This window comes from Corvus kubaryi, unplaced genomic scaffold, assembly GCF_017639235.1.
Source record: "Corvus kubaryi isolate FWS band 111438036 unplaced genomic scaffold, C.kubaryi_AGA036_p1.0 37127, whole genome shotgun sequence".
NCBI classification, from domain to species: Eukaryota; Metazoa; Chordata; class Aves; order Passeriformes; family Corvidae; genus Corvus; species Corvus kubaryi.
The window spans coordinates 264,161-291,888 of record NW_024581032.1 but is presented as its reverse complement, the minus strand read 5'-3'; the positions used below and the strand labels follow the sequence as shown (position 1 = coordinate 291,888).

At 40.4% G+C, this 27,728-nt stretch overlaps 1 protein-coding gene across 4 annotated transcripts in view; it reads left to right on the top strand.

Annotated features, from left to right (window-relative positions):
• The window catches only part of LOC121661230 (amyloid beta precursor protein), a 202,329-nt gene extending 177,697 nt beyond the window's left edge, over positions 1-24,632 (top strand). For 2 of the 4 annotated variants that reach the window (XM_042021192.1, XM_042021191.1), the window contains 4 exons: positions 401-454; positions 12,045-12,145; positions 16,271-16,417; positions 23,675-24,632. In XM_042021192.1, the coding sequence (XP_041877126.1) occupies positions 401-454; positions 12,045-12,145; positions 16,271-16,417; positions 23,675-23,776 (404 nt within the window). In that variant the 3' untranslated portion in view covers positions 23,777-24,632. The remainder of the gene's footprint in view (positions 1-400; positions 455-12,044; positions 12,146-16,270; positions 16,418-23,674) is intronic. The other 2 variants (XM_042021190.1, XM_042021189.1) reach the window with 1 other exon arrangement.
• Positions 24,633-27,728: the final 3,096 nt, after the last annotated feature.

Here is a 27,728-nt window from a genome sequence, read left to right as displayed (position 1 = left end):
TTTAAGTCAATATTGGTAAAGAGCAGCTGCAGGAACTCGTGTCCATTCTGGCTGCCAGTTCTGATCAGACAATGGGAAAAAGTTTGCATGTAATGAATATGATTTTGTTCTATTGACAGAAATTCTTTAGTCTTAATGGTTTCTCACTTGAAGCAGTAACCAGAATATGATGTAAAAGTGATGCCTCAGCTCTGAAGCTTTCCTTGTGAAGTCACACCTATCCCTTCCTTTTACTTTCAGGATTAACTGAAGGCAGATATTTTCTAGCTGTTGCTTTGGTAACTGTTGATGCAGTATGTCTCTCCTGCACTGTCCCACGAGAAGACCACTTGACTTTATAATTTTGGGGGATTTTGTTTATTTTTGTTTGCTTTTTTGTTTCTTTTCTGCACATGCCTAGTTGAGCCCGTTGATGCCCGCCCAGCTGCAGACAGAGGACTCACCACGCGACCAGGTATATGACTTGCATGGCTTTTACCTAACCTGTATTTTTCTGGCATGCATGTGGTCTGCTGGAGCTTAAATGATTTACCTTTGCTTTGGTGTACCCCTCTCATAAAATTTAATGCTACTCCATGAATGAGGGAAGCATCGTTCCCTCACAAATTCCTCCTGTGTGACTGCTGTCCATATTGAGGGCATTTGGTATGTGTGCTTGCAGCTGGAGTGAGTCCCAGACCCAGAACTGGTTTGTATTGAAGGTCTCATCCCTTCCAGTAATAACACTTTGGCAGGTGCAGGAGATGGTAAACTTGGTACCCCTTAATACAGTCGTTGGTTCTAATTTGGGAATGTATGATAGAAATGTTGAATGCTCTATGTAGAGTGAGCAGGGCTAATAAAGAATTAATGCGTACAATTTCAGAACTGTAGGGGGCATTGATATTTTTTGCTGTGGTACTTACCTTACTTACCTCCAAATACCTAAAACTCAGTATTATCCTTCTGGATTCCCTGAGGATGCCTGAGGACACAGCTATTCATTCCATTCTAGGACAGAACAAGGTGATTGTTTCTCCTCTCTATGTACCACTGTCTCTGTATTGATTTCAGAATAATAGCAGATCACTAGGTTGCAAATGTTTGGAAAAGTTAAAATGGGACAATTCCAGTTTCCAAAAGAAAAAATATTTCAGCTTTCATACTAACTTTTTTTTTGCTTTTGGGGTTTTTTTCATCTGTTTTTTGTTCAGAATTAACTGAAACTGTTGATTCCATTGGGAGGAAACAGCCATTTATTTCAGAAGAGGTTACTCTCCAACTCTTCGACATAGTGAGAATATATTTTAGGGTCAAGATTATTTCAGTGTCACATCATAATTGTGTTTTCTTTCTTCAGATCACATTAAACTGATTGATCTGTATCCTTTTTCCCTTCATCTTGTCTTCCAAACATCCATTAGATAGCATCACAGACAGCATGTTCCTAGTGGTTTTAAATCTTTCAGATAATTCACCCATGTTTAGCAACTACAGAATTTGCTACAGCGGGAGGTAAAATAAGCTCATATGTTGCAGCAATTGGGATATGTGTCAGAACTGGCCAGGTAGTGTGCTCCTAGCACTGTTTTAGGAGTCCGACATCTTTACTTGTGTTTAGAGTCTTAATTCAGTCCATGAAGAGAGCCTGAAACAGGTACAGAGCTACAATGCCAAAAATCTTGGGATCAGGGAAAAATCCCTCCAGTACTGCATTATCTACCTTCCCTCCCAAGAGCAGTAGAAGTATCACAGATGAAACATACATATGTTTAATCCAAATTCTGTAATGTTAATTCAGTCTAGCCATTTTCTTATAATATTAAAATCCATGATTATTTACAATTTTAATTTCAGTCATCTTGAAAAATCTCCTGTTATGAGGCCCATATTTATTACTCAAGGTTATTCCTTCCTCCCTTCTGCTCCCTCACACGTAAACACACATCTCAGAAATCCTCAGTGTCTCTTCTCTGGAACACACTCTACACTCTAGTTTCAGAGTGAAACTATATGTTTTAGTTAAATGTATTGGAGCACTTTGTTGGTTGGGGTGATACAAATAGTACTAAAAGTAAGTCATGAGTGATCTTGGTGAATGTGTGCAATAGACTACTAAGGACAGGTAAAAAGTACTTCAGCATGTGACCATTATGGCTTGAAATTTCCAGTAGATGCCGTAACTTTCGCACTATGAAAATTGCATGGAATATTTTCTCAATGTTCTGCTAAACTGCAAAAGTAGTGCTTAACTTCCCTATGTCTTTAATCACCATTTCCAGATCTAGAAAAAATTTTTCTTACTGATACAGATTCTGTCTATAAATGTCCATGTGGTTTTTCATCATCCTTGAAAAGCAATTTATGTGTGACAAAATTTCAATTTAACAGAGAAATTATTCCAGTCTGCGTATCTTCATGAACTAGGAATAGAGGAAAGCAAATGGATGCTTATTTAAACAGTGAAGTGCAAAAGGGATTCTGATAGTTTGAAAATGTGTGCTTTAAAACTGTTTTACTTTACTTGCTAATTACAAATAAAATTTCTATATTAGAGGTTCAAAAAGGAAAATAAATACGCTTCGTGCAGTAACTGTCCTTTTGGGATAGTCTCTTTTTACAGTTTGGGGCTATTATTAAAAAAAAAATGAAAAAAATAGTAATTAGTCTAGAGTGAAAAAGTATTAATGAAAGACCTGCAGATTAATGCATCTAGCTACTTGTAATTTTTTAATTCCCCAGCTTCTTGTTGGTTTCCTGAAAGGTTTGCCCTTTCCATGGGCTTGGTGCTTCTATTTGCTTGGCTCAAGTGACCTGCTTCTTCAGGGTGAAAAGATGCAACACTCCAAGCCTGCATAAGAACAAGTGAATGTTTTGTAGCTGTTTGAATTTCTTGAAGAAAATGAGCTCTGAAAGGACTAAAACAAACATGCAAACACGTGCCCTTTTTTCTCTTTTTAATTTTATTTTCAGTACTTTTTGCTCACACAACATTCTTAAAATGATCAGTATGTTTTTCTTACAGGCAGATCAAAATCATGCAGATCATCTTTGTTACTTTCTTACAAGAGAGATAGTTTGGTCAGAGTACAGAATAGATTCACAGACTTACAGAATACTGGGTTGAAAGGGGACCTCAAGGATCATCTAGTCCAACAAGTATTTAGGTGGTGGTAGTATTTGTGATACCTAGAATCTTCTTCCTTCACCACATCATTCTCTTTCAAGAAATGAAGTCTGTGAGTCAAGTCAGAAAAAGTAAGGAGCTGTCCAGTCCGTAGAGCAGAAAAGTTTACGAGTAAGGACCAAGTTCAGAGCATCCGTTGAAATTTCTGCCGGTTGTCTAAACCCCCACCTTGTGCTCCACCTTGGCTGTCTACAGTTAAAGCTTGAATTGGAATCTGATGTACATCAGTCCTAGGGAAAGAATATTGTCTGGACAAGCCCCATTTTCTAGTATGGATAAAACATCTGTGTAATTCACATGGGTGTTAGAAAAGGACTCTAGTGCCTCAACTTACTGTCCTTTCCCTTCTTATTTCACAAATGGGCAAACAAAAAGAAGAATTATGCCTAAAACCATTTCTAATCATCTCCTTACTAAAAAGGAAGTAAACAAGATGGTAAAAGGTCAAAGGGAAGAAAAATATCTAGATGTACTAAGTAGTCATCAGTGAGCTATTTTTTAATACAGCACAAAATTGTAGCAGATTTATGACATATTTCTTGCTATTTATAAATTGCTTTATACAGGGAGATGTTAGATGTTAGAAGGCTCCAGTCCAGCCTGAGAACTTCCACAGGAAGAACTTTGTCTCAAACCGAGACAAAACAAATACCTCTTTCCTTGATGACCTTGATGACAACTTTTTCAGTAGTGTTTCCTTCTCTCCTGTGCTCCAGCAGTCACTTTTTCATGATGAACACTTAATTTCTTGCAACTGAATTTTGGGTATCTGTTCATTAGTAACTTTTTCTTTGTGTGCGTGCATGTACATATAGAGACATAGACACACACAAAAATACGTATAAAAACATCTCTAGATGCTCATGAGTGAGCTTGTTTCGCTTACATTAATTCAGCAGGTCTGATCTGTGGAAATTGAGTGAAGATTAGAAAATGTGACATCAGAAGGGATGCTGCTTAGCATGTTTTCATCTGTTGCAGAGTTGCAGCTGTAAGTATACACTCACAGCTGTAATTACATCACTTACAAGATGCCCGTAATTCACAATGCAAGGATTTTATGCTATTAAGTATGTTACTTTCTTCCATATAGTATAGTTTGGACTTGGTGGTGGTTTTTTGTATTATTCCAATTCTTTGTCAGTTGATCATTTTTGCAAACATTTAATTATTTTGGGGAAACATTGCACATAAAGCTGCTTCTGTGTCTTTGGCCCTTCTGCTAATAAATCATAACATGTCTGTCTTTATTACATTACATAAAAACGGAGGGGTTTATTTCCTCATGGTTGCAGAGGCTCTGTAAGCCTAATGGCTGTTCTGCAGAATCATTAGCACATACACTGCAGTCTATATGAGGTGAGGGCATAGAGCAGCTTAATTATTTTCATTTTCTTGCCAGAAACTGCCAACATATTTTTTTCCCGTCTTTGTGATGTTCAATACTAACATCACAAACAAACAGTCTTTAAACAGTTGCTTTAAACAAACTGTCTGCAGCTACCAAATAAAAGTCATTAATGGATTATTTTCCATTAGACTGTTTTGGTTTATTTTATAAATGAGATAGGTGCTATCTGTGAATGCAATTATAGGTGCATATGCACAGCATCTGGATTGACATACCAGAAAGATTATCAAACCAGATTTTACTTGTTCTGATTATTCATTTCTACACATGTATTCTGAGAAAGAATTATTTTATACTCTGTTCCAATGAGATTCTTTTGTAAAAAAGATAACACTTGTATTGCACTTATTTTCTGCTTTCTTCAGTTTGAGAGCCCCATAGTCATCCATGAAGTAAAAGTGAAACCAGCATTTCACTGTCACCTTAGGAGAGACCAGAAAGTTTTAGTTCCATGCAGTCTTAAATGTGCATATCCCTCAAAGATATTTGAGTTGTCCTTACAAAAATGAGCATATAATCTTCATTTTCATCTCTATGAGTGTACAATATTCATTCTTCTTTCATTTCAAAATTAAATGACCTGCACAAAGTCACGGAGTCATATGGAAGTAATAGTTGAACTTTTGGTTAGAACAGGCAGCTCTCTACCCCTGGGGTGTTTCAAAGAGTGCATTCCTTCCCTTCCACCCTTTTTATCTCAGATGAAGCTTAACCCAGATAAAGTTGTTTGCCACACATGTAACAGGCTTTGATTCAGCAGCTCTTTTCTTGTTCTTGCCTGTGACTCAAGCACAGTTCATTGACATGGAGCTGAATGTTTTCCTGAATGCAGTCAGTACCGCAGTCACTCAAACTGGTACTTTGGTTTTCTCTATGTAGAGACCACCCAGGTCTAGTTGTTTAAACTGTGCTTCACTTGGAGATTTAATTTTTAACTCTAGATGTAACCTCAGGCACAGCTAACACTGTCTCAGATCTGTGCAAAACAATATCACAAAACCTTTCTAACTGTTTATGTAACCAGTAGATGAAGTAATTGCAAGCAGTATGGTAGATAATGTGCACCTAGTTATATCCTTGGTGGAATTCACTCTATCCTCTTTTTTTTAGTCTTCTGAAAGCATAAATATATATTTACACAAACACAGAAGCTCATCAATGTGAGTATAAAGTGTTCCCCAAGGCAGCTATTTGGTTTTTATTTCATATGACTAAATTTTCACTCTTTATGATTTTTTTTTCCTTTAGGTCAAGGATAAATAAGGGTTTCATACTCTCCATTTTTTGATGTTTGGAAATGTATGTGTGCACAGATGGATGTGTACACATGTATGTATAAAAACAGTTAATATTGCTAATTAAAAGCAATATCAATAAAAAGCCCATCATAGCTCATTTTGTTGAATTCCACTAGAAGCTTTTAACCCCATGGTTTTTTATAACAAAATAGCTTTGTCAGTTTTTCTGAGGAGCTGTGAGTTAATGTATTTGCCAGCTGAATTGAAGCATTTTTAAATTGAAGTTATTAGGAATGCAACTCCCTAAAGATGGTATGTAATCCAGAAGAAAACTGTTAATAATTATCATTATTTGTGAATTTTCAATGAGGCTGTTGCTCTCACTTTTCATCTTGTATATTGGCTTTTGTGTTTGGGTTGTGTATTTTAGAATTGGTGGTGAAAAAAGATCATTTTGTCCCAGGTCAGGATTAAAGTTCTTGTCAGAGGGAGAACTGTTCTTCATGTGTTTGTCTTCAATGCAAGGGTAAAGAGGTATTAGGAATCTCTTGACTGTTTGCATCTTACCTCTGATCAAAGTTGTAGAAGGACCCGAAGTTTTTCCTTCTTCAGTTACTACCCTTGAAAAGTATATCTGTGATTTTAGTGTGCAAGACTAAATGTGTGGTCACCAGAACAGTAAAGTGAATGAACTGGTAATAAAGAGAATCTCTTAAAGGTCTCAATTCTATAACATTGTGGAAAGGTGTATGTAACCCCATACATATTTTTATCTCATACCAGGTATTTAATTGATTCCAGTGCAATGTCATACTTCTCCCTACTATATAATCAGTTATTTGCAGAAGACCAGCAGTTTACCCTAGCTGAAGTCTTTCTGATAACTTGTAAGGGAGGTAGAAGGAAGGAAAAAGTTGCTATCGGGTTTGTTAGTGCAACAGCTAAAAAAAAAAAGATTTTTCTGTTTCTGAACTTTTTCTGGTGCAAGTTGCCAAAAACAAGTTTCAGTAAGTCTTAACATCATTAACTTCCTAATATCAGGTCCTACCTTGTGTTCAGATTCCATGGCATTTTTGTGGGGCCTTGGTAACTTGGCCCAAACCAAAAAATTTATGCCTGATCTCAAGGCAAAAAAACATGGTTTAACCTGCTACATGCTGAAAGCATGGCTCCCATGCTGCTGTTTGGTTGGAAGGGGAGGAGGAAAAGGGAACCAAATCAAAGAAATGTTGCTTTAGGGAAGCCTGAGCCTGCATTTTTCCAGCAGCTGAGACTACTGGTGAACTTATCCACCCTCTGGTGCTCATTGACATGACCTGTTCTGCCCCTGAAATGCTGCTGTAACTCCTGCCTGTGGCATTTGACTGTTGAACAGAAGCTGACAAAGACCCACAGTCTCAGCCGTTGCAGCTTTGCTTTCAGTAAAAGTGGTCAGACCCCAAGAGCAGAAGTGCTCATGTCCATTTTCCTACCTATAGCAGTGGTACAAACAGGGTATGTACAGATTTCACCTCTGCCTTATACCCCGGCACATCCATTGAACTTTTGGCAGCTAGCATTTGATAGGTTCCAGGACAGAAAACTGTATTTTCACCATTGTATTCAGTAATCCTGAAGGAACCTTCCTTCTATGCATTTTTTCATTTGTATTTTGAACATCTTCGTGATTTGTGCCAGTGAGTTCCACAGTCAAATTTTGCATTGTACTGAATTATATATATATATATACACACTTTTCTTATGTTACTTTTCAATCTGCTCTATGTATGTATGCTGCATGTAACACATGTTAGTGTCCTGTATTTCTTAGAAGAAATAATGAATGACCATTTCCTGTAGACTTTCCCCTTGTCATTCGCAGTCACACACTCTTGTGTTTCACCTCCTTTGCCTCTTCCAGTCTGAAGACTCATGATTTTAGTCCTTCATATACAGAAACTATTCCATTCCTGTGATCATCTGTGTCTCCCTGCATTATATCTCTTGTAGTTCTTCTGCCTTTGTGTGAGGTGGAGTGACCAGAATAAATAGCCAGATTTAAAATGAGGATGCATCGTTTATACAGCGGTGTGACAATGTTTTGTTTTCTCTATTTTCTCATAATTGCTCCTACCTTTCTCTTTGCTTTTTTGAAAGCTACTGAGCCAAGTGCCCACAGAGTTACTCGCAGTGACTCCAAGGTCTCTGTCCTGGGTGGAACGGAGCTAAATTAGAGTCTTTATAGCTATATGTATAGTTAGGGCTGTGTATCCCCACAAGCAGCACTTTACATTATATCAACACTGAATATAATTTCCCTTTTATTGTGCTCTTGGAATTTGTAAGATCCTTCTGCAGTTCTTTGCAGCTGGTTTTACTTTGACTATCCTCTTTTTTTCTTTTATTTTTTGTCAGTAAACTTTGTCCTGCCACTATTCACTCTCTTATCCAGATCACTTCGGAAACAGCACAGCACAGATCCTTATGGGACCCACTGATAAAGTGTTTCCATTGTGAAAAATAGATGTGTATTTACACCTTATTTCCTTTCGTTTAGTCAGTTATGGGAAGTCACGTAGAACTTTCCCTTCTAATCCTTGGCATCTTAGCTTCTGCCAGAGCTTTGATCAGGGACCTTCTCAAAAGCTTTTTGGAAATACAGATTCACTCCAATCATGTTTCCCATGTGATTCCTAACTCTTCCAGTGACCTCTAAGAGTTTCGAGAGGCAGAAGTTACCTCAACGAAAGACAAGCAGATTCTTCACTGATTTATCTTAGATGTGTGTGGATATGTTCTAATCAATATTTATAGCTTCAGTGGATCTGCCAGCTGTAGCAGCCAAGTTGTGCAGTTCCTCAGGCCTTTGCCTTGGAGGAATTTTCATGTGATGCTTTTGCCAGGGTGTCTGTGAGGGGCAGTGAGTGTGGCCATGGACAGTGGAGAGCAGCTGGGAGCAGCCACCTCTTCAGCTGCTGCAGCCAAGGGCAGTGAAACAAGTCCTGGGAAAGCCCTTTCCCCCCAGCTTCTGCACTGCTACTCCACTACTGTAATTTTCCCCCTGCCCTTTTAATCCTAAAACCAGAAAGTTGGGAGAGGTTGACAGGTCAAGCTTCCTTGCAGGCACATACATGTTCTCCTTTATTGCAATCCACTCTAATCACAGAGGAGCAAAGAGAACTAACTCTCCGTGAATAAAATGGAATGAACCCAGATGTTTGGAATAATCCCTGAAATGTGATTAAAACCAAAAGAGGTTAGATGTTGATACCAAAATATTGATATATTTTATTTAATAGTAAAAGAGGGAAAGAAAAGAGAAAAAAAAAAAAAAGAGAAAATAAAAAAAAGAAAAGAGAAACGGGAGAGAGTCGGGGGAGGGAAGACAGGGAGAGTGACAGAGACACAGATTAATATTATAACACTTCTCAATAAAGTTTCGGCTGGGGCTAGGGATGCAGAGCAGCCACAAGCCAGAACATCGCTCATGGTAAGTAGGGACAGGATAGAAATTTTCATAACGCGTCAATTACCACCTGATTTGTCCAAGGTGGACGGGCTACCTTTACCTAACCCAGAAAAGGAACATATAGTATTTATATGTGTTCGAAAAATAGAAGCATATCACCCCTCCATGGGTCCCAGCAATGTTTCCTTGTTCTCCTCCATCTGGTCTTCTTGGTGGTGAGGGTATCATGCCAAAAAGTATAGAATCCAATGGATTAATCTACATTTGGGTAGGTGGAAACACACAAGTACCTCCCTGAGGGGAACCAGTTGGACACTGTCCATTGCAAGACTGTAGATCTGTTACATCATGTAGTATCATGTGCAGCTCTGGTGCAGGGTCTGGGAACCCCTTTGGGGGGGCTTTCATGAGCCATGACACCCCCTCTGCTGTGCCCCATGTGAATGTTCCGTAGATGTGGCTTTCCAGGGGTGGGAGGCCATGCAGCTGGGTTGGTCTGCACAGTGGAGGATGGGTGTTCACTGCCTCTGACCAGAGGGTTTTTTGCTATACACAGAAAACCTTTGCTCCTCTTCCGTTTGGTGTAGGGGTTGGTGCAAGCCTGGCAGCAGATAACCCTGGGGCTATAGTCTCCCCCCCGAAGGTGCTGGGCTTAATCCTCCTGTGAAAGTATTCTTCTCCCCAAGCCCAGACCTGAGAGTAGTGTCACTTTATCTTATCTCAAATCAATTGACAGTCCAGGGCCTCAGTCAGGAGGCCCATTCAAGGTGCACTGGTCTTCAGTGCAGCTTTTGTTATACAATTTTGCTATAATAGGCAAAAGTCGTTAATAAAAATATTTAAGCCATAAAGCATAATATTTCAGTCTCAGACATCCTTTTCCTCATTTCCCGTTGATGCAGGTGTAGGGGGTACTTTGAGATGATGCACAAAAGAGAGTAAATTTTACTCTTAATTTGGAAAACTAGCAATAGCTGCTTCAAGGATAGAAAGTTAAATCTGTTTTCAGAGACAGTGTGGGCTTTATTTCCTGCAGCTCCATTTCCTTCTGCATTTCATTGACAGAATATCATTCAGACTGCAATTCCTTAAGTACTTTACAGTTCTTGCATTTTAAAATGGTCTCCCATGTATACGTCATAATATATTTTTACTGTGATGTATAATATATTGTACTGTGATGACATAAAAAATCAGGAACTTAATAAAGAAATTTGAGGGGTTGAAGTGCTTGATTCCTAAAAAAAAAAAAAAAAAAAAAAATCCAGTAAGGTAAAACTTATGGGGCAGTTAGACTCTTCAAGGAAATAACCATAAAATCTTTATAGCATGAAGATTATTCTTGTTCTCTTCTTTGCATGGTTTCCTATGAAAATAAAGATCAGAACCTTAGAGTCTGTACAGTCCAGAGAAGATCTTGGGAAGATCTGTTCTTGCTGGTTCCTAATTCAAAAATAAACCACCACTTAATGAAAAAAGAAATTGCACATTCAAAGGCAATAATTCTTGGACTGAGTGCTGTTTTAGACTGTGGAGCTCATTGGCACATGGAAGTCTTAATTAGGAGCAGTCAGTAGTGTTAAGAATTTTAAAAGAGGTTCTTCCTCTTCATCAAAACTTAAGTTCAGCACAAGATTCTAAGAATTAAACCTTGGAGAGAGGAGTTAGGGGTGAGAAAATGCTGAAATAAAAACACGGAATATGAACTGGTTTGTTCTTATTATATTCAGTAGAGGGAGGAAATAAAATCTCATAAACACCATTCTTCTGCAGTGTTTGTACCTCTAAGAAATACAAGTGTGGGTACATTGATACTGAGAAGGAAAACAACCAGTTCCATGAATACCCATATTTCATTCTTAGAATTCTCTCTAAGCCAGAGCCAGCTCTTCAGGATTCATAGACACATACAGGATTCACTGCTCTGCTGCTGTTAAGTCTTGCTCATTCTCCTAAGGCCTTTTCCAGAAGGAAATTTTGGCCTTCTTTCCAGCTAGATGAGTGCAGCATCTCCCCTTCACCATAACAGAACAGGACTGCAAACTATGTACAATTATGATTGTTGCAAGCTGTGCTCACTTGCTTTTCTGTATGTTTCTAATTGGGAGAAAGTTATCATCTCTCAGAGAGAAGAGAAGAAGAAGAAGAAGAAGAAGAAGAAGAAGAAGAAGAAGAAGAAGAAGAAGAAGAAGAATTAATTCTGAGTAGTGTGAAATCTGAAAACAAACAGAAATTCTGTAAATTCACAAACATTTTAATAACTTGTGCATGTTTGTGGGAAAGGTAGCAAGAAAGCACGAAAATAAGATATCGGGAGTTCTACTCACACCATGAGTATTCTGTTTTTTCCTCACAGCAGCCTGAGCTTAGGAGGATGAAGATTTTGGCCTAAACAACAAATTTTCTTGACATTGCTAAAGAGGCTGTCAGAGTAGATCTGTCTGCAGCCTGTGAGCCAATTCAGGAGGCCTCTGTTGGTCCCTCACAGCTTAGTTCATGCAGTGTTTCATGCTGGAAGCCTTTGATGCCTGTGCTGATATAGCTGCTGTGGATTAAGTATCGTTTAATGGAGGAGAAATTTTACTAGCTCATTCTGTGTCACCTCAGTGGGACTGAAACACCAGATGTACCTCACTTTGCTCCCAGTTCCCTTTCATGTTGCATCACACCTCCTCTGTATGAATGGCACTGTTGCCATCTGTTCTCCAGCAATGGGGTTAAGCAGAATCTTCCTAAATCTGAAACCTGACTTTAATGACTTGTCTTTGTGGTGCGATGCAGGTTCTGGGTTGACCAATGTTAAGACAGAAGAGATATCTGAGGTTAAGATGGATGCAGAGTTCCGGCATGACTCAGGATATGAAGTTCATCATCAAAAGCTGGTAAGTAAACAAACAGTGCTTTCCACACATGCATTTTGAGTTGCTGATTCAATCTTGAACTAGTGACTAATTATGGCCATGTTTTGCTTGAGTGATGTGGATACTGAAAGTGCCAACAGAAAGTTATCATGTGAATAGATTATGGTTTTTCTGGTTCTCTCTTCAATGGGAGTAAACCTGGAACAATGTCAGCGAAGAGGATGGGAAGTCACTGAGCCTTACATGAAAGGATATTCCAACAGTTCCTGTCCTTGCACTGCCATGTCACCGGATGTGCTTATATGGAGAATACTTGTCCCACAGTCCATCTGTCTCATACCGAAAGAGAAGGGATACAGAGGAAGGAAAATGCTGAGTTTAAGGAAACAAAAGAAAGAGCATTTGAGACACATAGCACAGTGCAGCAAGACATAGAATGACACTGATTCAGGAATAGAGTCCTTTCCAGCTGTGTGGTAGCACAGCTGGTAATGGTGTATGCACGGAGTATAACCTTTCACAAGAATGCCTGCTTGGGATAAAAGGAGATTCTCCACTGGCCTTAATTTTAGTTTGTGTTTGGCTTTTCTCTTGGTTTGAAAGACAGGTGTCTGCTAAGGAAGGCAGAAGCCTCCCTTGGAATGGCAGATGCAACCCCCTTCCCTCCAAGTTATTGTAATTTTGAAATCAAGGGGGCTTTTAGGCAAAGATGTGGGAAATAGGAATAACAGTTCTTTACTATTATATATATAACCAGTCAAACAAACAACAATAACTATGGCAGTAACAGCAAACAATCACAAACCCAGTCCCAGCCTTCTCGGCTGTCGGGCCCTTTCCCCTCGGGTGCAGTTCCGCTCGCAGCCGGCAGGGGCGCTGGCGGCTCCCGGTGAGCAGGGCAGGTGCGATGGTTCCCCCGCGGCTGCAGGGGGCGCTCCGGAGCGAGCTCGGGGAGCACACGGCACCGGTGCCCTGGGATCCCGGGAAGGGATGGAACAAAGGCTTCACAAACCCCTGGGCAGCTGGTCCCAGTGTCCGGCTGGACCCTCGGGAACAGCAAGCTGGAACGGCAGGCTGGAGCGGCAGGGATGAGCACAAATCCTGGATGGCAGATGAGATGTATCCAAACGGAGAACCCCCCGGAGGTCTAGGCAGGCAGGGCAAGCACAGCTACAACATAGCGAAGGCTCAAAGCAGCGGCGGGGCAGGGCGGCCACGGCCTGGCTCTGAGTGGGGCAGGGAAGGCGGGCTTGGGATCCCGGTGTTTCTCCAGCAGAAAGAAAAGCAGCCGTAGAAAAAACAGCTTCCTCTCTCTCTGGATGCCGAGACCAAACTGCCCACACCCCCAGGTGAAACAAAAAGCCAGATCCTTTGTTTTCCTTAAATATTCAGCCATTTGTTTCTGTAGCAACATGTATAGGGGGGGGAAATTCCTTTAACAGAAAAAAAAACTAGGACTAAACTAAAATCCCAACAGCTTTATCTGTGTGTTTCGTTCCTTAAGATATGTTAAATTATTATTAACAGGGGAAGGGCAGGTAGGGGCAAAATATTGTTCCCCATTTGAACTGTGCTTCTTGTGAACATAAAAAGGACAATTTTGACCCAATACCAGAAGACCCAGATTTGTGAAGAAGAAGGAGAAAAGAAGAACAAATCCACACCCCAAATCCTCCATATTGTTACACATACATATCATTATATCCCAGAAACCTAAATTCTCTAAACCCAGGGTTCCAACATCAACCAAAAGCACTGTAGGTAAGAAAAGCATCTTCTAAAAATTTTTTTTGGTCGCTTAATAAGCAATGAAGAACCTATACAGCAATGTTGACTATAAACCTGTTCTGCTTCTTTTTAAAGGTATGTGATGAGGTTTCAGTTCCACAGCTTTCAATATCCTGATATTAAACTTGAAAGCTTTTTTCCCTTAATATATTAAAGCTAAGTAGTGTTTAAAATTAACATGGGACTCAAAGTTGCATTTGAACTAGGCAATCACTCAGTGAAAAGATGTTCTGCCATCTCTTTGATGCCGAGAACTGAGAATTCCCTATTTGATGAGTTAATCCAAAATGCATTAGCACTAATTTGGGAAAGTCTGATGTGCTTAGCTCAGATGGGTTAAACATGCCGATGGAGCAAACCTGTGCAGGGTGTAGAAGGGAAGGAACTTGCAGGAATGTGTGCTAGGTACAGTAGTTACTGGTTGTCACAGGCACAGCACCACCCTTCAGTGTATAAGTGGTTTGATACCATCCCAATGAATTTGGTGCTGGGAGCTCCCCATACCATGGTGGCTGATGGGGAGGGCATTATAGTCCCTGCACATGGTAATCTGTGTCATGCTTAAAATGGGACCTTTCCAGCTTTTCACAGCATTTTTTGCCATACTTTTTACTGATAGGTACAACCACTACTTAAAAATTAGTAAGCTGTCTTCTAAGTTATCGTTTCAATTGAGACTGAGCAGGGCTTCTGGTATTGCTGTGCAAGTACTGGACTGATGCTTACAGGGCCTTGCTTCCCTGCCACACACCATGTCCTGTCCAATGCCCCTCTCCATTTAGTGTTAATTCGAAAGCAGGGAGCAGAAAACACTTTGAACTGTGCTTCCATTCTGTGCCATGGTAGAATTTCCTGAAACAGTCTCCTAAGGATACTGCTTTGAATTCAGCTGCACATTGTATTTTACATGCAGACCTCTGAATTGGGTTGAAATTGCAGTTATTTTGTCCTTTATGGAGGTTCACGTTTGAACTGTACATTAAGTTGATTTTCACGGGTCGGAGTGCTTAAGGCCTTCCTCTCTTGTACATGTGTATTAGCTGGGGCATTTCACAGTGCTCTTCAAATAGTATAGTAACAGAATTTTAGTTCTAGGCAGATAAAATTCATGGAAGAAATTACTACTTTGCATTGGCTCATGCCAACGCTATCCATTGTGTGTACTTTCTAGTGAATTTTTAACTTTGTTTAAACACATTTCTTGCTTGTGACTAGGAACAGTATAAATATTTATACTGCATGCTTTAATACCTTTCTGAGGAAGGTTGTGTTTCTTAAAGAGTACAAATGTTATACAGCTCATTATAATTCTCAGCTGGTTTCTTGTTTCCCTCTGTATTTTTGTTAAATATTTGTCAAAGTATTTAGTCTTTCAGCATGAGGTAGTCATACAGTTTTGTGATTGTAATTTATTCTCTAATTCTTTTTGCCCATTTTGGTTAAAAATAACAATGATAATGATGATGATAATAATTTTAAAAGCCTGCTGTTGACAAGCAACAAAAGGGTTGTAATATATGCTCAGGTGTAAAATAATCCTACGTATTCTTTGAATACAGAACCAGGGCAGTGAAAACAATCACCCATTTTTCATACCTGCTCCTGCTTATAAAAGCCAGTCTTACTAAATGCAGAGTAAAGCATCTTGTGGTCCTCTGTTTCGCCTTATCAGTGCATATAATTCAAGTGGATTTTCTCTGGTTTTCACACAACTGTTACCTCCTAGGTTTCACATAAGTACATCACGCAGATACAGCTCATTCTCTTTGCCCTGCAAAATCTTGAAGCACTCCTTGGTGGTCACTTAAATCAGTGATAGCTTTTGTTGGCTCATCTCCTTTGGTGTGAGAATTTTCTCCCAGCTGGTTGTGTGCAAGTTTCACTGTAGTCCTACAGGTCCTTCACTACTCTTTTATCAAAAAAATGCATCATAGTCCACAAACAAGCCACACAGATGTAAATTATGACCATGCACATGATTAGCATTCTGAAAATAAAGAAATGTGTGTGCTCCCAGGTTACTCCACTCAAGCCTATCACTCATTGTGCAATTAGCTTGACTTGCTTACTCAGGGAAAAAAGGCAGCTACTGTCTGAGACCTGTGTGAAGCTGAGAAACATGGAGCTGAGTCCCCCTTTAGCACAGCACTGCCATACCACAGTGGTATTTCCCAAATTGCCCCTCTCCAGCTTTCGGAGCTTTGCGGCACAGCAATCCAGGTTTGAATAATTAGGAAGACATGAAGTGCCATTTAATTACTGATGTTTCAATAGCCTTTATGTTGCTGTGGCAGCAGGGCATGTTAGTCAAATGTTCAGTGAGCTTTCTATTAGCCATCTTCCTTTATTTTTCTTTAGGTGTTCTTTGCTGAAGATGTGGGTTCAAATAAAGGTGCCATCATTGGACTAATGGTGGGAGGTGTTGTCATAGCAACAGTGATTGTCATTACATTGGTGATGCTGAAGAAGAAGCAGTACACATCTATTCATCATGGGGTTGTGGAGGTAAGAAAAGCACAACTGGTGTCACCTGTGCAACACAGTCAGCACACTGCTCTATAAATATTAATTTATGAAGGAAGAAACTCTGCTTTTGGCTGTTGGCATTGTTACATCCAGCAGTGTTGAATCAAATTGCTTTATTTAGTAAATGCAAACACATTGTAAACCATGTTAAAGTGGGTATAAAACCACAAAACTTTATTCTGTAACTATTCCAGACCAATCATTTCATAATGTGAAAGTTCATTTTATAAGAAATTTGAGTAGCCAATGAGAAGATACTGCGCAAGAGGAAAAAGCTGGTTTTACTGTTGGGAACTCACGTACCAATTTCTTTATTTAGCTTTAACACTTGAGACTGGCCTTCCGTAGCTTGTGCTGTGCACTGCAAGGATGTTCCCTAGACAGATATTTTATTACTCTCTGTTTTCTAAACAAGATTTTTTGTTGCCACCAACAGTTTTTGATTTATGGCTGATCTGAAACTCATAGTTTTGAGAAACAAATAGTGTATAAGACTCTTATATAGGATTTTCAAGATGCAAATCCTTGTCTCTTCTTAGTCTGCCAAGGCAATTTGTGGTCAATTTACAGTAATTTAAAATACTTTATCTATTTCATGGTTTTAAGATAAGATCTCTGTAAGTAGAAAAACTTCATTAGGAGAAGTGGAAGGAGGTTCATGTAACTCTTTTTCTCCCTGTTTAGTTTACTCTGTGAGTGTCTGGTTTGCAGATAGCACTTGTATTATTAAGCACTTGAGACACTTGTATATGTTCGCCTTTCAGAATTGGTGTTTTACATTTTTGATTGAAACTGAAGTCTTGATCAAGTCCGTAGTTTATGTTGGTTTCACCTTGAGTCAAATGAACCTTACTTTGGTCTTGCTGGAGGCACACATGCTTCGTGATGGATTTATTTCACTGTCTGGGATAATGAAGGGTCTTAAGAATTATTTGTGTAAGCCTTTGTCTTAAGCATGTGCTTGTGCATCCTTGTGTCCACACTGTGCATATCCATGTGGTTTGAAACCTTCCAAAGAGACATGGTCAGAAGAGCACCAACAGTGTGGGATGATTTGCACAGGTAGCAACTTGTGCAGAATTTTGGACCAAGAGGCAGAAAACAGCAAACTTTAGCTTTCAATGTGATAGCTTTCAGACCATTTTGCAGAAAATTGAAGCACATTTTAGTATTAATCCACCAAGCTGATACCTGCTGCCAACAGTTGTGCCACCAGAGACTCTGCTTTGGGTGAGAATATAGTGAGAATGAAAAAACCAGGAACCTTGCTAGGCCAAAGTCCCAAATCAGACATTGAATGTGGACATATTTGCCAGTTTGGGCAAATTTGGAAATGTATCCTCTGAGAGAAGGCAGGTTACAACCACCCCTCCCCCACCAGGTTCGGGGGAAAAAAATAATTTTTTCCTCAAAGGAAAGTGAAAGAGATAAAAACTATTTATTTAACAAACACACAGGAAAAGGATAATAATGCTAAATAATAATAAAACCTTTCACTCTGCTGAGAGAAACCTGGGAAAATTTCAGAGTCTTTCCATAGTCTCTCTCTCCCCCTCCTTGGAGCTGGACAGGGTGGTGGGCCCACCTCCAGGGCCAAGGTCTCGGTGGAAAGTCCTCCCAATGTATTCTGATGTTGAAATCGTCCAGCAGAGAAGAAGGGAAAAATCGGAGTCCTAGGAAAACAAAGTTCAACTCTCTGGAGGAAAAGGAGCTGAAAAACTGGCCGAAAGCTGGCTGGAAAAAAAACAAGCCGGGTGCTTCCTCCCGCTCCCATCACCGCTGTTAGAAGCAAGAGGAATCTGTGCGTATATCTCTGTGTCCTTGAAACATGAAAACAAACTGCAAACTGCTTTGAAGGTTTTGCTCAGCTTTTTTTTCTCTCCCCCCTCTCAGGCTCAGTTTGAAGGCATAGAAAGGCACAAAATTAATTTCTGGGCATAAAGCAGAGATATGGGATACACATCATAAAGTCACCCCAAGACAACATACCATTATTGCAGTACAACCTTAAAATTCTAGGTGGGCTTCACCTGATAAAATGACATGGCAAAGGTGATCCTGGACTTCTACAAGCTTTCTTTGGTGACAGTGAATTTGGAAATATTGGCCTAGAAATAACATGCACAAACTGAATAAGTAATTCATGTCAAAATGACAGCATCACTTAGGGAATAAAAAATTTTACAGCTAAAACCATAAAGCTTTAGCACGCAGATGTACCAAGAATCTTAGTGGATTTATAGAATCACACTGTAGATTGTGTCACCTTGTGGATTTGCTGGCACTGGCAGCCAGGATTCCTCCTTCTGCCAGACTTGCTCTGTGGTCTTGGCAGACTGCACAGCCTCACTGTCTGAGCTTCTCACCTGCAAGAAAGGTATAACATCTGTTTTTGTCCTAAGTCGGTAAAAATTGCGTAGCACTTGTACTGGGGACAAAAAAAAAAAACCCAAACACCAAAAGAGCCATATACAATTGATGTTTAATACCAAAATGTCTTCAAAATTAAGCTGTTACTTTCTAAAGAGAATTAAGTTATTTAGCTACATCACACCTCTAGCATACTGTGCACAGAAAGCATAGAAGAGCAAAATGACTTGATGTAAAAATAACTGTACATCAGCTCTAGCTTGATTGAGTGTATTTTAACTAATTTGCCACCTCTTCGTTGTGTGTCAGAAGTTACTGTGTGAATTTAACTCTGTGATAATGGAAGATTACAAAACAGGTCTTATTCCACCTGTATTCTTGTCTTCCAAAAAGTCAGCTCTGTTGTACTCTCTCATTTCACTATAATTTTTTTAACAAAATAAGTTACTAAAAATCCTGTTCGCATTTTTTTAAGCTCTGAGAACGGATATACTTGTCCTATTTAGAAGTGTAATTTTTCCCTACTCTGAGAATAAAAATGTTCCAAAGTTGTTCGGCCTCCCCAAGAAAAAAACTTCCATAGTTAAGTAAATAAATGACTGAGAGATTGAAAATTACTTACTACATGTGCACACGGGGGCTCCGACAAATGTTTTGAAGGGGTTTTTTTGCGAGTGCACTCCTGTCTGCAGGAGGTTATTCTCTCAATTGAAAGCAGGTGGCAAAAGAGAGATTCTCACGTCTGCTGTGCGCTGGGCAACCACTGACTGTCTCAGTTTCTCCTCTTTTGAGGATATCCTGTTCAAAGCTCATTTGCTTTCTGACAGAGGCAGGACCTCCAGCAGTGACAACAGGAGGGCTTTGCAGCAGGAGCAGAGATGACACTGAAATTGCTGAAGGGGTAGATGGGCAAACAGTCTCACAAGAGGTTATCTACCTAACTGAGGTGTTTTTCAAGAGACATCATGTCACAAAAAAAGGAGCACCTACACCTCTTACATGCTGTGTTCAGCTTCTGCCACCTTCATATTTGGTGCAAAAAGCTTCTTAAAATGGAGAGGGGCTTTGGGGATTTACTGACAAGGAGATAATTGTGTTCAAAGCATGTCATTTGGCAGAGTGGTACCTAGGGCAGAGGTTGTAAGGAAGAGTTTGGGTAGCATCAAAATGGGTAAAAGAGAATAGAAGAGAAGACATTCAGGATGAGTGATAGCGCACGTAGGTTGATGGTTAGATGGATTACCCTGTGGCAGAGAGCTACAGGAAGGAAAGGAAGTACCAGCACTACTTATTTTAAAGGCTGAAGAGGAAATTAAAAAAAAATTGACTAAGACTGCAAGTTGGAGCTTTAGTAAATCCCTTTCATCTATAAATGCCATATTTCAGAGTTTATTGGACTTTTACTAGAAACTGATTTTATCAAAATGAAATGTTTTAATACAGAACGTTGTGCAAAGGTGTTAAAAATTCAGTCTTTTTTTATTGTCCTTTTTTTTTCTAATCTCTTTTTCCTTCTTGATTTTCTTCCAAGTGTCTCATCAATTCTTTGATCTCTTCTGCCTTGCAGTTTCCTTGATTACTTTTTAATTTATGATGGTCTCTCACTCCATTTCTTTCTCACAAGCAGGTTATGCTGTGTACTTACCACATTTTCTAGTCATGAATAAGAAAAGCTGAGCAAGAGACTTAAACTAAAATAAGTGACAGAGTTCAATACAGTGTTTTTTGGAGCTTTAAGACAGAAGTCCAGCACATGTTTTGGCATCCCCCTCCTTTGCATCCCAGCCTAGTGGGGGAGCCTCCTAGAAATGAAAATGCTCTTGGGCAGGTATTGATACACATGGAACCCTGGTCCGTAAATGCCAGAGCTTCATACTGAGTCTTAATTTTATGCTAGAAGAGAATCTGTTAGTGGGATTAGTTGTGAATTGTGAGACTCTCACTTCATGAATTGAAAAAGCACTGGATGCTCTGCCATAGTGGTGATACAGCGTAGAAGAACCAGGGCTGACTTGGTCCAGCAGCCCCTTCAAGAGTGAACAGAACGGTGGCTTTTCCTCTGCAGCCGCTTTTATTCTTATTTTCTATAAGTGCTGGAAAGGCTGCAGGAACATTTGCCATGTTCCTGCTTTGTTCTTGCCTTCACAGCCATGTTCACAACAACTTCATCAGCAGCAGAATGCTGTTAATGCTGTTAAATTCAGGAGTCCTCAGGGTGGGGATTAGGTCTTTGGCACATTTTTACAAAATTTATATGGAATGGGTTTGTTAGGCCCTACTGCTGTTAAACTGCTGGCATAACAAGTGCTCTACTGAACACCAATAGCATGGAGGGATTGCCAGTCAAAGATTCACTGCATATGGATCTAGATGGTGTATTTTTGTGGAGGGAGAAGTTGGCAGCCCCCAGAAAGGACAGGTAAAGCAGCAGAAAGTAGCCCAGCCCATGGAGTAGTGGCAGAGGTGAGTGCTGTGAGGTGTGGGCCTCTCCCCATCCCTCCCCAGCCCTGCTGCCAGCGTAGGGGACACAGAGCAGCAGGCATGAACCACACAGCTGTACCCTGGCTGCTGAGCACATGGCTGTGCAGGATGTCTTGGGCTTTGGGAGAGGGAGGTTGAAGAGGAGACAGGCTGTGAAATTCCATGGGGCTCTTTTGTTCTTGATGGATCAAAATGGTTGTTGACAGCCAAGTTGAGCACTCAGCATGCACATGGGCTGGCCAAGGGAAGCTTGCATTCTTCAGAAGAAAAAGGTTGTCACTTTTGGAGAGGGAGGAACCAGGGAAAGGAAAAAAATATTCCCTCTTCCCCTCAGTTTCTCAAACAAGGGAGATACAGCAAGTGACCTCTAAGCATGATCTTGCTACCTAAAACCATGTCACAGGAGGTGAAGAAATAGATGGATTTGGGGATCGTTGCATAAGAGAAGTACTGCATGCAAATGCAATTTAAAAAGAAAGAGAAAGAAAGCCTGTGAATGGCAGTATTAAAAGTCCAAGTTATATTGCAGAATTTGAAACACAAGGAGCACAGTGTCAGCACAGCCCAGTGATCCTTTCTGCCTGGCATCCTGTTCCTTGCCCACAGGAGTCAAGGGCTTGCTGAAAGTCTCAGGGCTCCCATCTGTGAAGTTTCACAATAGCTTGTGAGCAATATATAGAGTGATATATAACCTTTAAGTTGGATATTTCACAAAAGTATCTAATTATTGTGTAAGAAAAACACATCTGATGGGAGATGTAATGTTGATTTTAAATGCAGTTTGAGAGTCAGGACATGGACAAGGGGCACAGATATGAAAATGGATCAGATATGAAAATGGGGTTAGCAGTTCATCTGAGTAATCAAATGCATAGAGAACCATTTCTTAAATACCAAATAAAAGAGCATACAAAGTGGAAATGGCTCTGAGAGGAGCCATTTTCTGGTGGGACTGTGGGAAAGGTGGTCAGTACTATGTTGTAACCTGCCACAATGAAAGAGCAGCTGCAAAAATAAGCTGAACAGCCTGTGTTTGTCCCAAGCATGGGAAGAACATACCTTCAGTCTTTCTCCAGGGTATCAGGGAACAATTTACCAACATTTTCTCACTAGGCTGAGATATTTCTAGTATTGCAGAGTAGATTTAAAATTGGTATCAGACATCAATACTTCTCCTTTGCATTTTTATTAAAAGGTTAGATAGAGTAAGTTTCTTGAGAGAATATACTTTCCTTTATCCTAAAGGCTATTTAGTTGCTGAAAGCGAATTGCTGTATTTCCTAGAGGTCACTGCTTACAGGAATCCACAGGAAAATGTTCATACCTAATATTTAACAGTAGAGTTTTAGGCACATTCCTGATTTTAAATTTTTTAACACTGTAAAATTTCACTTTTTACTTTTTTGCTTTTAGGAGATGATGGAGACATCAGGTAGCAAATGAAATAATTAACAACTAGACTGTTTTCATAGGTGCTTAGCAAGATAGCCAGGATTTGGTAGGTTTTGAATACACAGCTACTGAGCTCATACAGGAAAGGTAAAATACCTAATTAAGATTTAGAGGCTGTTCTCACCCACTTTAATTTGATGGAGTTTTATATTACTGTAATGTTCAGTGAAGGAGGAAAATAATCTGTGGAGATGCAGGTATTCAATGGAGAAGTCATAACTGAGCTTTGTGCCTGTCTCCCAAGTAATCAAGAAAGGTTAATTTTTGTTAAGTATAAATACTTAAACCAGTGCAGACATGTCATGTTTTTTGTCACTAAACTGAAACAGACACGGCTTTGGAGCTAGAGGAGTTCTGTGTTCCTGAGTGCAATGGGATTTTTTGCTCACCTTGTGCCTGGCTGCTCTGGAATTTCCTTGCTACCCTCATTTTCTCTTTTCCAATTAATGTTTTGAGACCATCATGCCTGCAACAGATCTGAGAGCACAATGCAGGCAGAAGGCAGCCTCAAGCCACTGCCTCCAGCTTTTTGGTGGGCTTTTTCTTTTCTTTTGAGACCCAATTGATCCCAAGTATAGATATTGAGATATATATATATATATGCTGGGGGGGAAAAATCTCTTAATGAGGGACTAGCAGGGAGAGGCAAACGTCATCCCCCTTTTTTGTTTGGGGAGTTGCTTCCCAAGCCAGACAACAAATTCCAAAGCTGGTACTGCTGGCTTTGGTCAGCTGGTTTTGAAATCTTGCAGCAATGAGTTGGAGAGTTGTTCTTGGTGCATTATCATCTTCTGTTCAAAAAGTGAGCCAAAGGATGCTTTCTGCCCAAACACACAGGGTACAAAGTACATTGGATGGCCATAAAGTGGGGAAACAAGGGGTGTGCTGTGAATTAAGCAGGAATGTGACCCTGGTTGTCCCCTCTCCTGACAGGTGGATGCTGCAGTGACACCAGAGGAGCGCCACCTTTCCAAGATGCAGCAAAATGGCTATGAAAATCCCACATACAAGTTCTTTGAACAGATGCAGAACTAGGACACCATAGCAGCCTCATGAGTTGGACAGAAGAATGATTGCTTCACTGCCCAGTGGTGTTCAATTATAATGTCAAAAGAAAGAAAAACACTCTGCTTTATTATTTACTCATTCTCGCCTTTTGACAGCTGTGCTGTAACACAAGTAGATGCCTGAACTTGAATTAATAAAATCAGTAATGTATTTTCTCTCTCTTTCTCTTTACATTTCAGTCTTTACACTACATTATTAATGAATGTTTTTTGTGTACTGTAAAGAGGTTAGCTGTATTTAACTAGTGCATGGATAGATTCTCTTTCCCAATTATTTATCATGTAGTTCCTTAGCCAGTTGTATATTATTCCTGTGATTTGTGACAAAAATTAAGTCCTAGTTGAAACATGCTTTAAGAATTGATGGGGGATGCTTTCTGTGTCTGTGGGGTTTAGCTGCTTCTCTTTGCTGAGCATTTTTTTCTGATCACTATGCATTTTAAAGTAAACCAACATTTTTTTTTAAGTATTCCAGATGAGTTATTGAAATTTCTTTCCTCTGCAGCTGCATTTTGTTGTACAGATTGTTGCTCCTGCTGTATTAGTGATGTAGAAATTATGGGAATATACATTTGTTTCTTTGTGCCTGTTTTATGTGCACACTTTAGGCATTGAAAGGTAAACTTTATTTTCTTTTCCATGTATCTTTTTGACCTTAAAAAAATTATTAAGAAGAGTCCCTGTTAATTGTGAGCACTTCTGGGGGAAGAAGTACCTGCTGGCCAAAAATTAACAGGGGTCCTCTGCAGGATGATTGTACAGAGCCATTGCTTATGAATTGATAGCTTTCTACACTGTGTTACATAAATAAATTAAAAAAAGAACATGTGGGCAAGAATTTTCTTTGGAAGCAGAAAACAAAGAGTTCTAAAAGTCACTTAAACGAATACATAGGTGTTCAAACTGAGAGAGGGTTGGGATCCTACAGAGATTGTGGCACTGACAGTTGGACCAGAGCAGAAGGAAGGCAGCAGTGAGACAGGGCGGGAAGTTGGGAAGTGGGGAGTGCCAGCTTTGGCACAGCTACCCCTCTGAGATGTTGTCTCTTTTTTTTTTCCTTTTCTTTTACTTTCCATTTGTATAATAGTGTTTTAATGTAAATAAATACATTCCTGGAGGAGCCCTGTTGTAGTAGTGTGTTTCTGCGCCAACCAGCCACCCTTGCTCATGCAGAGGAGCATGACATGGATGATTAACTAACCTCCCACTTTTCTGGCCATCCTCAGGAGTGATTTACCAGCAAACTCTTCCCTCTCCTCCCTGCACCTCCTGCTGGCTTTCTGGCAAGATCCATGCCCTGCAATGTGCTATACTGGTGAAGGCAAGGAGGAGCATCCCAGGCTGCATCCAGCCTGATTCTGCTGCCTCACAGCAAGTGCCCAGGAAGGGTAGGACAGCAGCACCAGGAATTTTTTCTGCAGGAAGAGGGCAAAGCCATTGGTGAGCTGGGATACACATTCTCTCTGTTGCCTGAGAGCTTCCTTCAGCTCCTGGCCCTCCAGGAGCACTCCTGTGGTGTAGGGAGAGCACAGTAACTCACAACATAGGGCTCACCTGCCTAGAGAGATGAGACCACAGTGGGCAAGTGGATCTGAGGATCTTCAAGATGGCCTTTGTACCCAGCCCAAAATAAGGACTCTTCTGTTTGAACTTGGAGATGGATTCTAGAATAAAACCAGAGGGGTGTGTTTGTGAAAAAGGAAGTGAATTACTGTTTCTTTACAGTGAATGGGTTAGATAAAGCAGGAGTGAGGGAAGAACTAGGAGCAGAATAAAGACAGCATGATCTCTTCAGGGAAAGCCTCTTGTAACTCAGTTTGTGTGCAAGCCATGGCAGCCTCTTCTTCAGCCTCGTTGGTAGCTTTTGTCTCTGCAGCAACATGAGGCATGGCTGCAGTGGGGCTGCATAGCTCAGGCAAGTGGCTGAGTCGCCCCTGACCTCAGCTAGTAGAAAACAAGTTTCCAGTCCTGTTACTCACTAGTCCTTCCCCATCCATGATCTTCCACAAAACCTCACCTGTTCAGGTAATTCACCTGCTGGCCTGGAACACAGCCATGCCGGCAGACTGACCAGGACAGATGTTCAGTCAGTGAGGGGACAACCAGGGCAGGGAGTTTCAGAAGCCATCTGTGGAGATTCAGGAGGATGAGATGGCACCTACTACTCTGAACTAGTAGTAGGAAAAACTGCAGAGCTTCCCATTACCTGTTACCAACCAAGTGTTTATTCCCTTTGCTCTTCCATCCCTACTGTGTCAAGGGATCCCTACTGTGTCAACTCAGCTCAAGGGATCAGAGCACTGGAAGTGGTTAGTGTTATTTGCAGGCCCTGGAGTACCAGTGTGTTACAAAGAAATTACTAAATACCTCTGGAGGATTTATCATCTCTGGTTTCAAAACTGAACTGATTGGGCCAGAATAATGTGTGATAGTGAGCAGAGGCTGCTCAAACTGCTCCAAAAAACCCCCCTTTTTCTTTTACAAATATTTAGGTTTGTGTCTGTTTCTGTAGGTGTTGCTATATAGGTCACAGCACGTAGAAAGGAATATGTAGGACTGTCTTCTGTGCACATGTCCAGTATCATAGAAGAAGATCCCACTTCAGGGGGAAGGCAGGATGTAATTCAATTTAGCCCAGTCTCATTAAAGAAGCATTATCAAAATTCCTTTTAGAGGAAGCTGGAGTAATCCATGTTATAAACGAGGCTTGGACTTTTTTGGGTGCAATAAAAGTCTGCTCGTTTATTAAAAAGAAAACCAGGAGCGGAGACTCGAGGTAAGCCCAAGTCCCACTCGACAACCCAGAAAAACAAACTGTGCGACACACAGGGTGTTCCCTTGGACTCAGGTTCCTCAGGAAGATGGGGGGGCTGAGCCCCGGAGCAGTTCTTATAGTCTCTTTTGATGCTGTGATTGGTGCAGCTCAGATCCTCCCTCTGATGGCTCGTTGCTAGGGTCCTCATTGGTGTTCAATTCTGTCAGTCTCTGGGGCGTCGAGTGATTGGTTTGCCCCCTAACCAATAATTCCCCAAAGTGTTTACATCATAATTATTAGGTTATCTTAAGAACATTCTAGAACATTCTCCTCCTTTCTATAGACCCATTACTTTCCCCCATTGGTGTCACCATCTAGCGGGCACATAGCAACATTACACTTGTACAATCGCAATAACAATTAACTCATTAACTGCATACCGCCACTCTTCTAACAAGCAACTTTTAACTTCTTCTCAACCAAAAAAAAATAACTTTTAACCATTTATTACACATAAGATACAGACAGCCGCTGGCCTTTAAGCAAATCCCATTTATAATACCATAATCCTATGCAATCCCAGTTATAGAAAAATGCAATTGCTTTGAACACTAATTCCCAGACAGTCAGGCCTCCTAGTGTGGGGTTATGTGTCCACTGAAATGCCTGGTGCTGCTCTTGCTACTTGTGGACAGGCTGTTAATAAATTGCTGGTTTAAACACTGATTACATGATCAGGTTTTATGATTCCTTCCTGTCTTGGTTTGGAGACAAATTTTAGGAGAAAAAGCGCTCTGAAATGAGTGCTTTTCTCTAAAGAAAGAGGGCTTCAATAACTCCCTTTTCTTCTGCCAATGAGAGAAATGGAAACCAAGGGATGAAAGTGAAAAAAAAGTAAAACTGTTTATTAACAAAATAAGATACCCGCAAAGCACAGGAAAAAAAGATACTGAACTTTACACTCCACCCTCACCTCGCCGCATGGCCGAGAGGCAAAGATGGCGGCTGTCCTTCTTTGTCTCTGGGAAGAGGGGAGAAAAGAGTTCACTCAACAGCTGGGAACCTGTTGGGTTTCTGGTGTGGGTCTTCTATTCGCAGCAGGTGAAGTTGGTGGAGTTTAATGTTCCTTCTTTTTGCTGGTTTGGTACCAAAACCAGGGTTCTGG